Below are 13,667 nucleotides of genomic sequence, written 5' to 3' on the forward strand. Positions count from 1 at the left end.
ACAGTGCAAACCTTCATTATCAGCACAGAGTCCCATAAGTAGCTCCCCCTTACTGGGGGATTCGAAAAAAAAAAAATCTCTTTCTTATTCCCCTTCTGCCCTCCCTGGTACTCATTTTTTCCTTCTAGCATGAGTTTCTAATACCTGCTGCTCCCCAGGCCTAGGCAACAGGGAACAGAGTGAGTCAAAAGGCTGCCATTCTTTCTGAGGGTCTAGATGAGACGTGTACAAGGCAGGGCAGGGTGATGTCATTGGGGAGGGTTGGCAAGTGAATGGCAGGCAGTGTAGCCCAGGAATGGTGGCCAGGGAAGGCTTCTTTGGAAGAGATACTCTTAGCAGAAGGCTCTGAAAGATGAGACAGCCCGCGTTTCCCAGTCCCACCGCAGAAGCACCGCTGAGGTAGGGAAGCCTGGAGGAAGCCTCCATGCCTTCCAGACCAGCAGAGACTCCCTAGTGGGGAGCAGTGAGAAGCAGCTCCGGCTCTTAGGATACTGTTCTAGATGTGAAGCCCTGAGTCACATGATCTTTGCATGCCATCATCGCTCAGAAGGGATCACAACTAATTGTGGAATTAGAGCTGGGAGACATGACAGTGAGGTTCATATTCATCTGGGGACCTAAGCCAAGAGGAATGGCGTTTTGGTCAAAGTTTGAAGGAATGGGAGTAGAAGATGCGTAGAAAGAGAGGAGGAGAGACTATTGGGATAAAAGCCTAGAGGTAGCATGGACTGACATCTGTCAACACCTGAAAAACAGCCAGTGTGGCTGGAACATGGGCCCACAGAATCTCAGCCAGGCTTCTCTCTCACTTGGGACTTCTCTAAGTGTCTCTAGTCCCCAGGGAAGGCATAACCAGGGTGTGTGTATCTTGCCAAGTAAGCATACGAAACACTTGTCCTCCTTGCCTGCGCAGGCCGCTGTGGCTGCATCAGGACTCAATACCCTGTTGGAGGGTGACGGCCAGTTCACACTCTTGGCCCCAACCAATGAGGCCTTTGAGAAGATTCCCGCTGAGACTTTGAACCGGATTCTGGGTGACCCAGAGGCCCTAAGAGGTGAGCACCTTCAGCTCATGTTGCTGCTTCCTGGGCACAGCCCACCTGAACCCCGGCCTATGCTGATGCCACAAGAGTCAGAAAATCCACTGCAACCCTGGTTTATAGTGTTCCCAGTGGCCATGTTTCTGTGGAAGCCTAGCAGACTCAATTCTGAGAGCCCCTAGCTGACCCTGGCTAAATAAAGGGAACAAAACCGGAGTGGCCAAAACTGTCAGGAGGACGTATGATGCTTAGAGAGCTTGGAAGAATCGGGTGTGGGTGGCCGGAGGTGGCATCCTTCAACTAGAATCATCTTGGTAACCTTTTATATCTTCCTATATCTGACCAGAGGCTTCATGGGTAACCAAAAATATTAGTTAGGAATCAGTAATGGTCAGTGATTTCTATTGCTGGTTCCATCTTTCAGTTCCTAAATTAGACATGGAAGGTAGATTAGGAGTGGTCCACTCTCACCTCACCTGACCCCTTTTAGTTCTAGAACTTCTGAAGGATCACTAGCACCAAGCTGCCCGGTGACCCTCTAGATCCTGTAAAGTGCACATTCTTCCTCCCAAACATCACTAGGCGTGACTTCATTTAAGCCTGCCTTGGCAGCGTGCCATGTAAGGAGAAGGAGCCCCGTGCTTTGCAGACACCCTGTAAATTTAAACTCTCCAGGCCAGGCATGGGAGGACAGGGACACTTCAGAAAGCAGAGGTGGGGACTGTGCCTATGTGAGTGTTGTCCTTTAAGATACCTGTCCCTGGCTGAGATCTGGGGTTCTGCAGTGAACACAGTCAAAAGTGTGTCTTCAAGAAAGTTAAAGTCTGGTAAGCACCCGGCTTCCAAACAAGCTGCTGAGGTGGGATCCGGTGAGTGCCGTGTGGAGGGCAGGGCTGGGGTCCATGGTCTCAAGGGCTAGGAAGCTCCCTGAGAGGGATGTGGCTGCATTTCCACACACATGCCTGAAATGACCAGACTACAAAGAGCAAAGGTGTCCTTTGGCTCACAGTCTTCGATGTGTTATTTCCTGATCACCTGACCCCATGGTTTTCAAACCTGTGGCTTTGTGGGTCGGGCACTAAGTAACTTAAAGGCCTCACAGTAGCCCTACCTCTTAAAGTTGTCACCACCCCCACTAGTACCACCCTGGGGCCAAACCTTTAACACACAGGCCTTTGGGGAAGGAGGACATTCAGCATCTACACTGTAGCATGCACTAAAAGATCTTTTGTACAGAGCACATTTTTTATATTCATTGATATTGGAAATCATTATAGACCCCAGATAGAAGCCTTTTGCTTATCTGCTTCTACTATGCCATAACCAGTTTTCTCCAACCAGGGCCCTGCCCTCTGCTGTTATAACTACAGACTTGAAGGCAGAGGGCTGGGGTCTATCTACATTCACAGTGCCCTGTTTTGTCTCTAGATGGTTGGTAGATAGTCAGGAAGCAGGCCTGGGCTGGCATATCTTGTTTGAAGCCTGACTTCTGGTCCTGTCCTTCTCACCCCTATATGACCCCAGGAGTTCAGTTTACTTCTCTAGGAAGTATGATCCCTCAAAGGCCTCGTTCCTATGGAGTCTTCTTGTCATTTTCAGACAAGGCTTACTATGTAGCCTAAGCTAGCCTCAAATTCAAGGCAGTCTTGCTTCTGAGTGATGGGATTACAAGCATACCACCATACTTGGCCTGACAGAGTCTTTTTGTCTCTTCTTTACTTACCGAGTTGGGTCAGCACTGGCTCTCAGGATCTGTTTCCAGTACCCTGGTGCCTCTGTCAGCCCCACAGCTTCCTCCTAACTGTGACAGGGCAGTTTTGGTTCCCACACTCAAGGATAAACTGAAACTTGCCTCTGTGGTGAAGCTGAGACAAAGGACCTTGGTGACACTGGAGAGTAGCATCTGGGAACCTGTGGGCTTGGGGAGGGGTGGGGCTTGTCCTTGGCTGGTCTGTGCTGCTGCTTTCCTACACAGAGGTCATGAATGACCCTGAGACCCTGTTAGAGGTGTGGGTGCAGAGGCTTCAGCTTCTGACTGCCCAACACATGCCTCCAAAGTAGAGCCTAGACTTACGAGGGAGCAATGGGCACAACCAGCCTCTAAGTCAGATCCTGGCCACTAGGAGGCCTTGGGGTAAGATAAACATAATCCAGAAAACAAGACATGCAAATAATTCATACCTATCCTTGGGTCAGTTTTTATCATTGCTTGCCTCAGTCTATGTCTTATAAAGGCCTAAGACATAAAGACCATAGTATACCTATTGGAGGTTTCCTCTTCTCCCTGGCCCATTAGGAGAATTTACCCTGAAGCCCACTGTTCATGAGCTAATGGCTGGTGTTTCTGTGTTGTGGAGAGGCTTGCATTTCAGGTCTAGGAGACAATGCTAATCTTATCTGTTTACTCATAAGGAAGATGAGATTTGAGGAGGCTAAGTGGCTGACCCAGGATCCCACAGTTGATCAGCAACCAGGGGATTCAAACTCAGGCAGTGTGACCATAGAGTCCCAATGATTTTAGATAGTGGTAGGCAAGAGATGGAATGTGGGCCCTGTAATACTCCAGCAAAGTCCTTAGCCACAGACAGGCAGGGAACTGGTCCCTGCAGAGGTCTCAGCAGGCTCTAGACCTGTGTCCTGTTCTGCCATAGACCTGCTGAACAACCACATCCTGAAGTCAGCCTTGTGTGCCGAGGCCATTGTCGCCGGAGTGTCCCTGGAGACCCTGGAGGGCACCACACTGGAGGTAGGCTGCAGTGGGGACATGCTCACAATCAACGGGAAGGCTGTCATCTCCAACAAAGACATCCTGGCCACCAACGGTGTCATCCATTACATTGATGAGCTGCTCATCCCAGATTCGGGTAGGTGGGCCTCAGGGGCCTCTGTCCTGCGCAGCTTCCTCCCTCCTCTGACAGCCCTGGTGACAGCACCAGGGCTATGTAGAATCCTTTGAGCCATTTCCTGCCCTTGGTTCAGCACACGGCCCTGTACCTACTGTGAACCTATGGGAAGTGTGAAGCTTTGAGCTTCAGGTACAGAGGTCCAGACACCATCCTGAGGCAACCAGGAATAAATTAGAGCACATATGGAAGGAACGAGACACCATCGTAGAGTTCTTTCTGGCCTGCATCTTGTGGTTAGGCCCAAAAGGCCATTTGCTGATGTCACAACATCTTATTTCCTTAGAGAAACCAAGGCCACTGGCCCAGGGAAGATGACTGGATTGGCTTTGGTTTCCATTCAGAAAGGAAACCAGTCTCTTCCTGTGGGAGTATCTTCAGAAGCAGCCACGCAGGCCATGCTGCCTCCTCCTCCCCACCACCCTCAAACAGGCCCTGGCCAGGCCACCCTGGGGTCAGGGACAGTTCTGCCTGCTGCCAAGTGACTCTTACCTCCCTGCAAGTTAGGTTTTCCGACCACACAAGCATGCTGGGCCCCACTGCATTCAGAGGGCCGGTGGCTCACAAAATGAGGTTCCTGCTAATGCCTGTCCCATCTGGGGTGGACCATGGCATATACTCATGGCCATGTTACCTTTCGAACTCTGTCTCTCCCTCTTGTAGCCAAGACACTGCTTGAGCTGGCTGCAGAATCTGACGTCTCTACAGCCATCGACCTCCTCAGGCAAGCCGGCCTCAGCACACATCTCTCTGGAAAAGAAAGCTTGACCTTCCTGGCCCCTCTGAATTCTGTCTTCAAAGGTAGCGTGGAGAACACCTTCTACTGTCCTGTTGTCTCTGGGACAGCTGCCCCAGTCCTACAGCACTGCCCTGATTTACGACAGCCTTGGAACCTTCCGCCCACCATAGCCCAAAGCAGATGTGACTCTCTCAGAAACTTTGGACTACCCATTGTTTATCTGAAACAGCCAAGAATGTACTGGGGACTTTTCCCCTCGGAACCCAGCATTTCGCTTCTGCCGAGAGTGGAGCAGGCTTCTGCTTTTTGTTTGCAGGGTCAACACCAGGGTATATGGGCAGAGGCTAGCTGAGCTGCCACCGTGGGGATGACAAGAAAGACCCTCTCCCCTGACTGAGGGCAAAAATACAAACACCCTCAGTGCCTAGACCTATTTTATTTTCTATAATAGAGGCCAAATGTTAAGGAATTTTGGCAGTCACACTTATTTTCTGTCTCCATTTCCAAACCAGGAGGGGATGGGCTTTCTTTCTACTATATGTGCCTCATCCTCCACTTCATCTCTGTGCACCCTTCGCTTGCAGATGGTGCCCCTCACATCGATGCCCAAATGAAGACTTTGCTTCTGAACCACATGGTCAAAGAACAGCTGGCTTCCAAGTATTTGTACCACGGACAGACATTAGATACCCTGGGTGGCAAAAAGCTGCGAGTTTTTGTTTATCGAAACGTAAGTTCTAGGACCTTACTCACACTCCTTCTTTGGCTTCAAATCTACAATTGTTTTTTAAAGTCCTCAATAGCCAGGAACTTATGTAAGAACTGGCTTCTACTAAAGGGGAAGTAGTTTCTGGAGAGGGCAGGATACTAGCTGGCACTTCCTTTCCTGCAGACTTGGAGAATAAGGCTCAGACCTAACTGAATTGCTGAGCACTGAGGCTACCTGGGGCTCAGCAGCATGGACAAGGGGGAAGGGGCATGGAGGCTTTGAGTCTTCCCAGGCTTGTGCCAAGAGAAGCCCCATGAAGCTCAGACCTCTTTGATCCAAGACCTTCCCATATCAAACAGGAGGGATTGCTCCTGGCCTGGGATCAAACAGGACCATTTGGCCAAAGATGTCCAGTGACCGGTGAAATCAACCAGTCAGCTACCTCTTGTCTGCCTATTTGATCTTTGTCAATGGACCTCGTGTGAGACTGATGTTGTCACGGAGTCCTTATGCAATTTTAAGAACCCCTATAGCCACTCTTCCTTGTGGAACACTTCTGTGGGCGATGACATTGCAACTGGCTTGGAACAAATCTGGAGACCCCTGCCTGAGGGGATAATCATCTCCCTTTCTCTCCCCCTCTTCTCTGCAGAGCCTATGCATTGAAAACAGCTGCATCGCTGCCCATGACAAGAGGGGACGGTATGGGACCCTGTTCACCATGGACCGGATGCTAACTCCCCCAGTGGGGACCGTTATGGATGTCTTGAAGGGGGACAATCGTTTCAGGTAACCAGTCTCATCCCAGGGCTAGGCTTTCGTCAAGTGGTCATGCTGGCCCTTATCTATTTTATCCAACTTCCCAGGGGGTGACCTAATGTAGTGACATACTGGTGTGATCTTCCATGTTTGGGGTGTGGTGAGAATGAGGGTCTCCTTGAAACCTTAGATTGGGAAGCAGGGCTCCTGCTGGCGGTATATTCTTCATACCCATTGTAAGGGGAGACGTTCTTATTACTACACAAGGGTGTCACTCACACCAGAAAGTCCCCAGTGAGCTGAGGGCACAGGTGTTAAGGACCTGTTGTGTTTTCCTCTTTCTGCATTTTATTTATAGGCTACTGAAGCCACCATGTCCCTTTACTTCCTTGCCTTGATCCTTCTGTCTCCAACTTGCTAGCTCTCCAGTGAGTGCTGTCAAGCCAAGGGTTTCCTGGGCACTGGCTTCAGTTGCCTGCCCAAGGGCTGGGAGACTGGGCCCCTGGCTTTGCAGGGTCACACTCAGCAGACACCGACTCTGCCAGGCTCAGGGACAGCCATACCAAGTCCCACCTTTCTCCTCCCTCTGTTCCCTCTGCCCATATTCCCTGTGTATGACATTCATTCTCGTTGGAAAGATGTAAAGTACACGGTCTCCCTCTGCATCGGGAGACGCCACGGAAAGCAAACTCATCTTCTCTGTTTGTCTACAGCATGCTGGTAGCCGCCATCCAGTCTGCAGGGCTGATGGAGACCCTCAACCGGGAAGGGGTCTACACTGTTTTCGCTCCCACAAATGAAGCTTTCCAAGCCATGCCTCCAGAAGAACTGAACAAACTCTTGGGTAAAGAGCAGTTTAAACAGCTATTCCCATTTCCCTGAAATAGCAGTCAGTCCCAGCCATGGCAGGAAACGAGAGATACAGGGCAAAGGGACTTAGTGATGAGGCCATGTTGTGGACACATGAGCAGAATTAAGGGGACAGCAAATGGTGACAGTAGTGGAAAAGGGTGGGGTGAGGGCAGGGACCAGGGAGACTCGGGACAAAGGACACAGAAAACACCAGAGCCAATTGTGGTTGTGACGGGGCCATGGCAAAGAGGGGTCCTGAATGCCCCTTCCTTCTTTCCTCCCTTGGGCCAGTTGACTTTCAGCTGGATGTAGGAGGGCAGAGGTGATGCCACTCAGTTTTCTTAGACACGGTGCCAAGCAAGCAAGAAATGAGCCGCTGAGGTGTGTGCTCTCTGCTGGGGAGCTGTGATGACAGAACTGCATTAAATGTCCTCAGAGATGGAAAGTCCGTCTTGGGCAACTTCAGCTGAGGGTGGTGGTGCAAGTGAGCTCTGGTGAGCTGCTGAACTTCTCTGAGCCTCAGTTTCCCCTTTAGAAAAATGAGGTTGGCAACAGTCCCAGACTCACTATGATATGGATTAAATGTGGCACACGGGACAAGGCACACATGTTCCATTAATAGTGGTGGGGACAGGGAGATGGGATGGGGTGATGGGCGTTACCTCCGATGTATACCCACCCTCCCAGGAAGGTGGTCAGGGGAGGAAGAAAGGAGTGCAAGGAAGCAGCTTAGCCAACCTCACTCAGAACAAACACAGTTTATGCCTCCCTTCCTGCGGGAGAACAGAAGGCTCAGGTTGCAGTCATCAAGGAACTAAGTGTGTGTCCTGTTTAATTTTCCCGATTGCCAAGTGCATGCCTGTGTCTGTTCTGCTGACGCAGGTTCCTGAGAAGAGGAGAGAAGTTCAGTCTGCACATAAATGTCCCATCCTCTCTCAGCCTTCTAAGAAGGGATTATTCCCCAGGTGGCCTGTGCCTGCTCAAGTTTCCTCATGTTCAGCTGTATGCAAGGTCCGGGAGGGGGTGTGGGGAAAGTTTCCTAAACAGCCCTCAAGTCCTATGGGGAGGATAAATGATCCCCGAGGGAGGAAGAGTGGCCCTGGTGACTCCAAGGGGACTGGCTTGACTTTGCACCTCCGGGCCATATTTTTGTGGGAGGGGATCTCTTACCAGCTTCAATGTAGATGTTCAAGAGACCCTTACAGGTGGCTGAGCTTTAGTTTTCCAGGCGCCCAGACCCCAATAATCACACAGAAACTATATTAATGACAACACTGTTTGGCCAACAGCTCAAGCTTATTTCTAGATAACTCTTATATCTTAAATTAACCTGTTTCTATTATTTTGTATTTTACTACGAGGCTCATGGTTTGTTATCTCTTACTTCTTGGGCAGCTACATGTCTGCCTGAGTCCGCCTTCTTTCCTCCTCTATCTCTGCTTGGATTTCCTGCCTTGCTATATTCTGCCCTGCCATAGGCCAAACCAGCTTCTTTATTAACCAATGATAACAAAACATATTCACAGCATACAGAGGGGAATCCCACACCAGCACAACATAGATGTGTCGTTAACCAGATGAACTCTCTGAGTTGTTTTCAATTTTCCTCTGGGTTTCTTGATCCTGGGAACAGCCACTCATAAGCCCTGGGGAAATAAGCCACTGGCTGTCTATGGAAGGATCAGGACCAGAGGGTAGCTGGCAGATGTCTGTGCTGCCTCTCATGTAACTTGGGAAAGGTATCGGGTGCCTGGTCCAGTTGGCAGAGAAACTGATGCGACTTGGAAGGGATGTGCCGAGGAGGAAGGATGCTGCAGAGAGAAAACTGCCTTGGCCCTGACCTCATCGGCTCCGTGGCTCCTCCAAAGCACAGCTGTTGATTCTTTCAAGTCCTCCCTCCAGGAAATAGCTAACTCCAGCAGAAAATGCACTTGAGGGCATAATGTGTAAATATTTCACTACTGTGTTATAGTCGGCAGGAGCCACGTCAATGATGAGGCATCCCAGATGCCGATGCTGGAAAGGTCCCTGGCTTTCCAGGCAAATATTTAGCTCATGGAAGCATGAGTCATACGCATAGAGGAGTATGGATTAACTCCTCAGCTGCCATGGAATCCTGCTTAACCCAGCCGCCTGCTAGCTCCAGGGCCAGCTCACAGACAGGGCTGTCTGCTGACCTTTAGATTGATAGTGGGTCGTGGGCTGTGCACACAGTGGGCACTCGGTACACACTTCTGCTTGTTCAATGAGTTGTCCTGCTCAGAACAAACCACCGCTATCTTCTCTTGTCCCTTAACCTTGCCAGTCGCCATCCTTGTGCATAACAGTGTCCCCTTCTTCTACCATCTTACAGCAAATGCCAAGGAACTTACCAACATCCTGAAATACCACATTGGAGACGAGATCCTGGTTAGTGGAGGTATCGGGGCCCTGGTGCGGCTGAAGTCTCTCCAAGGGGACAAGCTGGAAGTCAGCTCGGTGAGTGTGCCAGGGAAAGGTTGGCTGTGTGCTGCCATGAAGTCTCTAGGACACGCCTCACCGTGCACACAATTTTTAAGATGCTAATCGAACCTTCGAGTGTGGTTTGTCCAAAGAAAGAGAGAAAAGAGAAGCGCCCAAGGGACACCAAGAAAGATTATCTATAGATGTGTGTAGGAACTTCCAGATGTTCAGGGCAATCGGGCATCTGACGTGGATTGTGAAGAAGCTCCTTAGAAAGTGGGAAGTGGTCCCCAAAGCCAGGCACTCACGACCTGTTCAGTGGCTGGCGTCTTCCTTTTGTCCTGATTCTGCTCTGGGTGCCATCTCTCGCCCTGTGGTGATGGTACCGCTCAGCTTTGGAGCTGGGTTCAGGGTGTCTCTACCTCAGATGAGAACATAGCCAGCCTGACTCAGCAGAGGCCATCCGTGTGGATAGGAGCTGGTGGCTCTCTGCTCCAGTCTCTGGATCTTTGGTGTCCCTTGCTCACCAGTTCCTTGGAGACCATGGGAGGAAGGCTGGGAGAGATCTGTTTAACTTGAAGTCACTCAGGGTCTCTTGGGACTCAGTTCCATGTGTTGGGATCCTGTCTGTCATAGGCACTTGGGCTGTTCAGGAAAGCATTTGCCCCGAGGAGACATCCCCACCTATGTAGTTCAAGGAGCTGTGTGGCCTTCCTTGCACCTCAGCTCCCACTTCCATTAAGAGACAAGCGCCATCCTTGCCCCACATTGGGTGAGGGCAAGAATCCTAATCGCGCTGAGCCTCCATAGGGCAGTGGAAGTCTGCAGAGAGCAAGGGCCGCTGCTCCCTGGAGAAGCCCTGCTGCCCATGCACAGAGCGGGTGTGTGGTCAGCAGGGGCCTGTAGAACGAGCAAAGCCAGTAGGCTCCGCATCTAACAACGGCTGTCTCTTCTCTTAGAAAAACAATGTGGTGAGCGTCAATAAGGAACCTGTTGCCGAAACTGACATCATGGCCACAAATGGTGTGGTCCATGCCATCAACAGTGTTCTGCAGCTGCCAGGTGAGATCCTAATCTGTGCTCCTCACGAATAATGGCCACAAGCACGGCCTCCCTGGGGCCGAGGGAAAAGTGCATCAGGAGTTATGGTTCCCAGACGACATACTACAGAACTCGAGGGCCTATTTCTTAGTGAGCTGCCTGCTGTCTTACCCCAACGCTGACATTTTGCATCGTGTGTATTTACATGGATGCTGGTGGCAGACAAGGCCCAGATGTGTATGTGTGTGTGCATGGTGACACTGGTTCCAGAAAGGGCCAGGCTGTGTGTGCGTGAGGACACTGGTGGCAGACAGGGCCCAGCTGTGTATGTATATATGGACACTAGTGGCAGACAGGGCGTGGTTGTGTGTTTACATGGGGACACGGGTGGCAGACAGGGCCCAGCTGTGTGTCCATCGAAATGGTGATAGCAGACAGTGGGCTTCTCTTTCTCCCTAGCCAACCGACCACAGGAACGGGGAGATGAGCTGGCGGACTCCGCTCTTGAAATCTTCAAACAGGCATCGGCATATTCTAGGGTATGTAAGGGTACCAGTAAGCATGGCTGAGGAGAGCAGCCCTGAGACCCACCTTGCCAATGGGGGCAGCGCACCCCGAGTTCATGCCTGTAGCAGGTTGGCTGCCAGGCCTCTGAATGAGTCTTCATTTTCTGAGACTTGCCTATCCTCTGTGTATGTGGAACTGGGCTCCCTGGCCTCAGCCCTGCCTGCCTCACCCCGCATCTCTCTCTTACTGAGCTTCCTTGCTGGGCCCCCTGTCAGCTTAGGGTGTGGTGAGGGATCCTCTGTATGTTACTAAAGCTTTGGTTTCAAGAGAAGAGACTTCAGGCTGGAGTCCTGACTCTGGAGGCTAGAGTTCGAACATGGCCCTCCACTTTTGAAGAGAGATCTCCTCCACAAGTGCTCTGAACCCTTACTTCTGGGAGATGCCCTAGCTGACCCCCACTCCCCACAACTCTAAGCTTTGGTCTCAGTGGAAAAGCCTAACTTGCAATCCCCCAGGAATGTCTATCCTCTACATAAGACCTGGTTTGAAAGAAGCCTGGTACAGCCAAGGGCCACTGAGCTCACTGAGGGGGCTCTTTGGGGACCGTGGGTTCCACTTTTCCCTTTCTCTCCCCCGCTTCAGCAATTGTTTGGTGTAGAGATGACAAGGTGCAAAGACCCCCCCCCATATGCAGATTTAACGACGATATGTACTGGAAACCTCACGCCCTAGGCATGACATGCGGCTGCAGTCCCTCCCTGGAGGACCACCACAAGTTCTAGACCAGCCAGGGCTACATAGAGAGACCCTGGCTGGAAAAAAAAAAGAAAGAAGGAAGGAAGGAAGGAAGGAAGGAAAGAAGGATGAATGAGGGTGGATACAGAGGGAAAGACAGAGACGGAGGGGCCGGAAAGAAAAAAATGATGAAAAGAAAGCCTGACCTGCGTGTGTTTGTCCTTTCAGGCTGCCCAGAGGTCCGTGCGACTCGGTAAGTGTCTGGGTCTGCTGTCCCCTCTGGGCTAATGAGCCCGACAGTCCCTAGCAGAGCCAACCTGCCATATGTTATCACATGCAGTAAGAGAAGACTGGCCCTCAGGGTCAGAGCAGCAGGGTCAACTGGGGTCAGACAGGCAATCTAGTTTCCTTCTCTGTAACATGAAGATAGTGGGGTCGGGCTGAATGTGGCTTTGGCCTCAGGGAGCCTGGGAAGATTACACAGGCCTTGGCAGGCCCCCACACTGAGAAAAACATCCCAAGATGACAGATGAAGAAAAACCCAAAAGATCAACTATTGAGTAAGACATGAAGTTCCACAAACCCCAAAGCCCCAGCTGTGTACCTGAACAGGAGAACATGGCAGAGGGAGGCCTCACAGCCTCAGGAGATCCCAACTACTTGGTAGTCTGAGACAGGAGGGTTGCAAAAGTAAGGCCTAGATAGGCTACAGAGTGAGTTCAAAGCTATCTGATCAATCTGGCAAGACGTTGTCTCAAGAATAAGAGAAAAGAGGGCCTGGATGTCACTCACTGTGAGAGCATTTGCCATGCATGCATGTGGCTCCAGGCTCATCCTCTGGTATCCCCAAGATAGAAAGACTAAGCACCCAGACAGATGGTGGCACAGCAGACGACGGTGGGACCCCTGCATTTTACCGGCTTTTCGTGCTTCTTCTTTGCAGCTCCTGTCTATCAGCGGCTACTGGAGAGGATGAAGCACTAGCAGGACCAGCGAGGTGTGTACTGCAGCAGCTCCCTGCCAGTTTCTCCCGGGTTGTCAAAGAGACCGTTGGATGTTTTTGAAACCAAATATCACACTTCAACCTACAAGGGCAGCACCGTATTGAGATCTGAGCCTTGGACGGGTAGAGAGGGGGTGGAGGAGAAATGGGCTCTTTTTAGCTTTCGGTCCCTCTAAGCATGGTTGTTGACCCACTGAATACACAGATTACCTGGCTCTGATGTCCAGAAAGGACCTCTCCAAAGCGTGGACTTTTCTGACTGTGCAGAGGGCCTGAACAAAGGGAGCTGCAGCATTGCAGAGCTCACAAATGTGAATCAAGCGGCTCGGCATTCTGGGAGCCCTGGCATGTTTCTGTAAAGCTCTTGTACAGCCGGAGAAATGGTATCACTATAAGCTATGAGTTGAACTGTTCCTGTCAGACATGTCTTGTATCCACACATGGCTTCGACACTTCTATATGGCCCTGCCCAGGTAGAAAAGAAAGGGTGTATAGAACATGTAGAATGCAAATTTCCTGGGTGTGATGGAGCCATGGTGTGTTTGTGATAATAAAACCAAAGAGATATATATCTGTATGCTGGTTGGATATTGGGGATGGGTTCTGTTCTGCTCCTCGGAACATGCAAATTACTTCATGTCTGAGTCTTCCCAAGAGCAGTTCAGCAAGGAACCCTGAGGGTGGTTAATTGGTACAGTTTCAGCAATTGGCCCTTGGATGCCCAGGCAGCTTGTGCGGGTGTAAGCTAAGCCTGGGCTGCTCTTGTTTCTGCCTACTCCTAAGACCTCAGTTTTCATATCACCCAGCACTGTATTTCTCTGAAACCTTTTCCTTTCAGGGATGAGCTGCCCTCTTTGTTTTGGACTTTTGACGACTTGGTCTTTCCCACACAGACCTATCATTCAAGGGATCAGATGGGTACTTGGGACAGAAAGAA

The 13,667-nt window shown here is 50.8% G+C and overlaps 1 protein-coding gene across 1 annotated transcript in view; it reads left to right on the forward strand.

Moving 5' to 3' along the window:
- Positions 1–13,293, forward strand: part of LOC121444923 (transforming growth factor-beta-induced protein ig-h3) — a 30,336-nt gene extending 17,043 nt beyond the window's left edge. The window contains exons 7-17 of the mRNA XM_041646870.1: positions 914–1,055; positions 3,692–3,904; positions 4,607–4,744; positions 5,267–5,412; positions 6,044–6,180; positions 6,864–6,994; positions 9,356–9,480; positions 10,404–10,506; positions 10,945–11,024; positions 11,956–11,980; positions 12,671–13,293. Of these exons, the coding sequence (XP_041502804.1) occupies positions 914–1,055; positions 3,692–3,904; positions 4,607–4,744; positions 5,267–5,412; positions 6,044–6,180; positions 6,864–6,994; positions 9,356–9,480; positions 10,404–10,506; positions 10,945–11,024; positions 11,956–11,980; positions 12,671–12,711 (1,281 nt within the window). The 3' untranslated portion in view covers positions 12,712–13,293. The remainder of the gene's footprint in view (positions 1–913; positions 1,056–3,691; positions 3,905–4,606; positions 4,745–5,266; positions 5,413–6,043; positions 6,181–6,863; positions 6,995–9,355; positions 9,481–10,403; positions 10,507–10,944; positions 11,025–11,955; positions 11,981–12,670) is intronic.
- The last annotated feature ends 374 nt before the right edge of the window (positions 13,294–13,667 follow it).

The sequence above is a fragment of the Microtus oregoni genome, unplaced genomic scaffold (assembly GCF_018167655.1).
Source record: "Microtus oregoni isolate MIOR12 unplaced genomic scaffold, Mior012 000148F_ref0000004, whole genome shotgun sequence".
Classification (NCBI taxonomy): Eukaryota; Metazoa; Chordata; class Mammalia; order Rodentia; family Cricetidae; genus Microtus; species Microtus oregoni.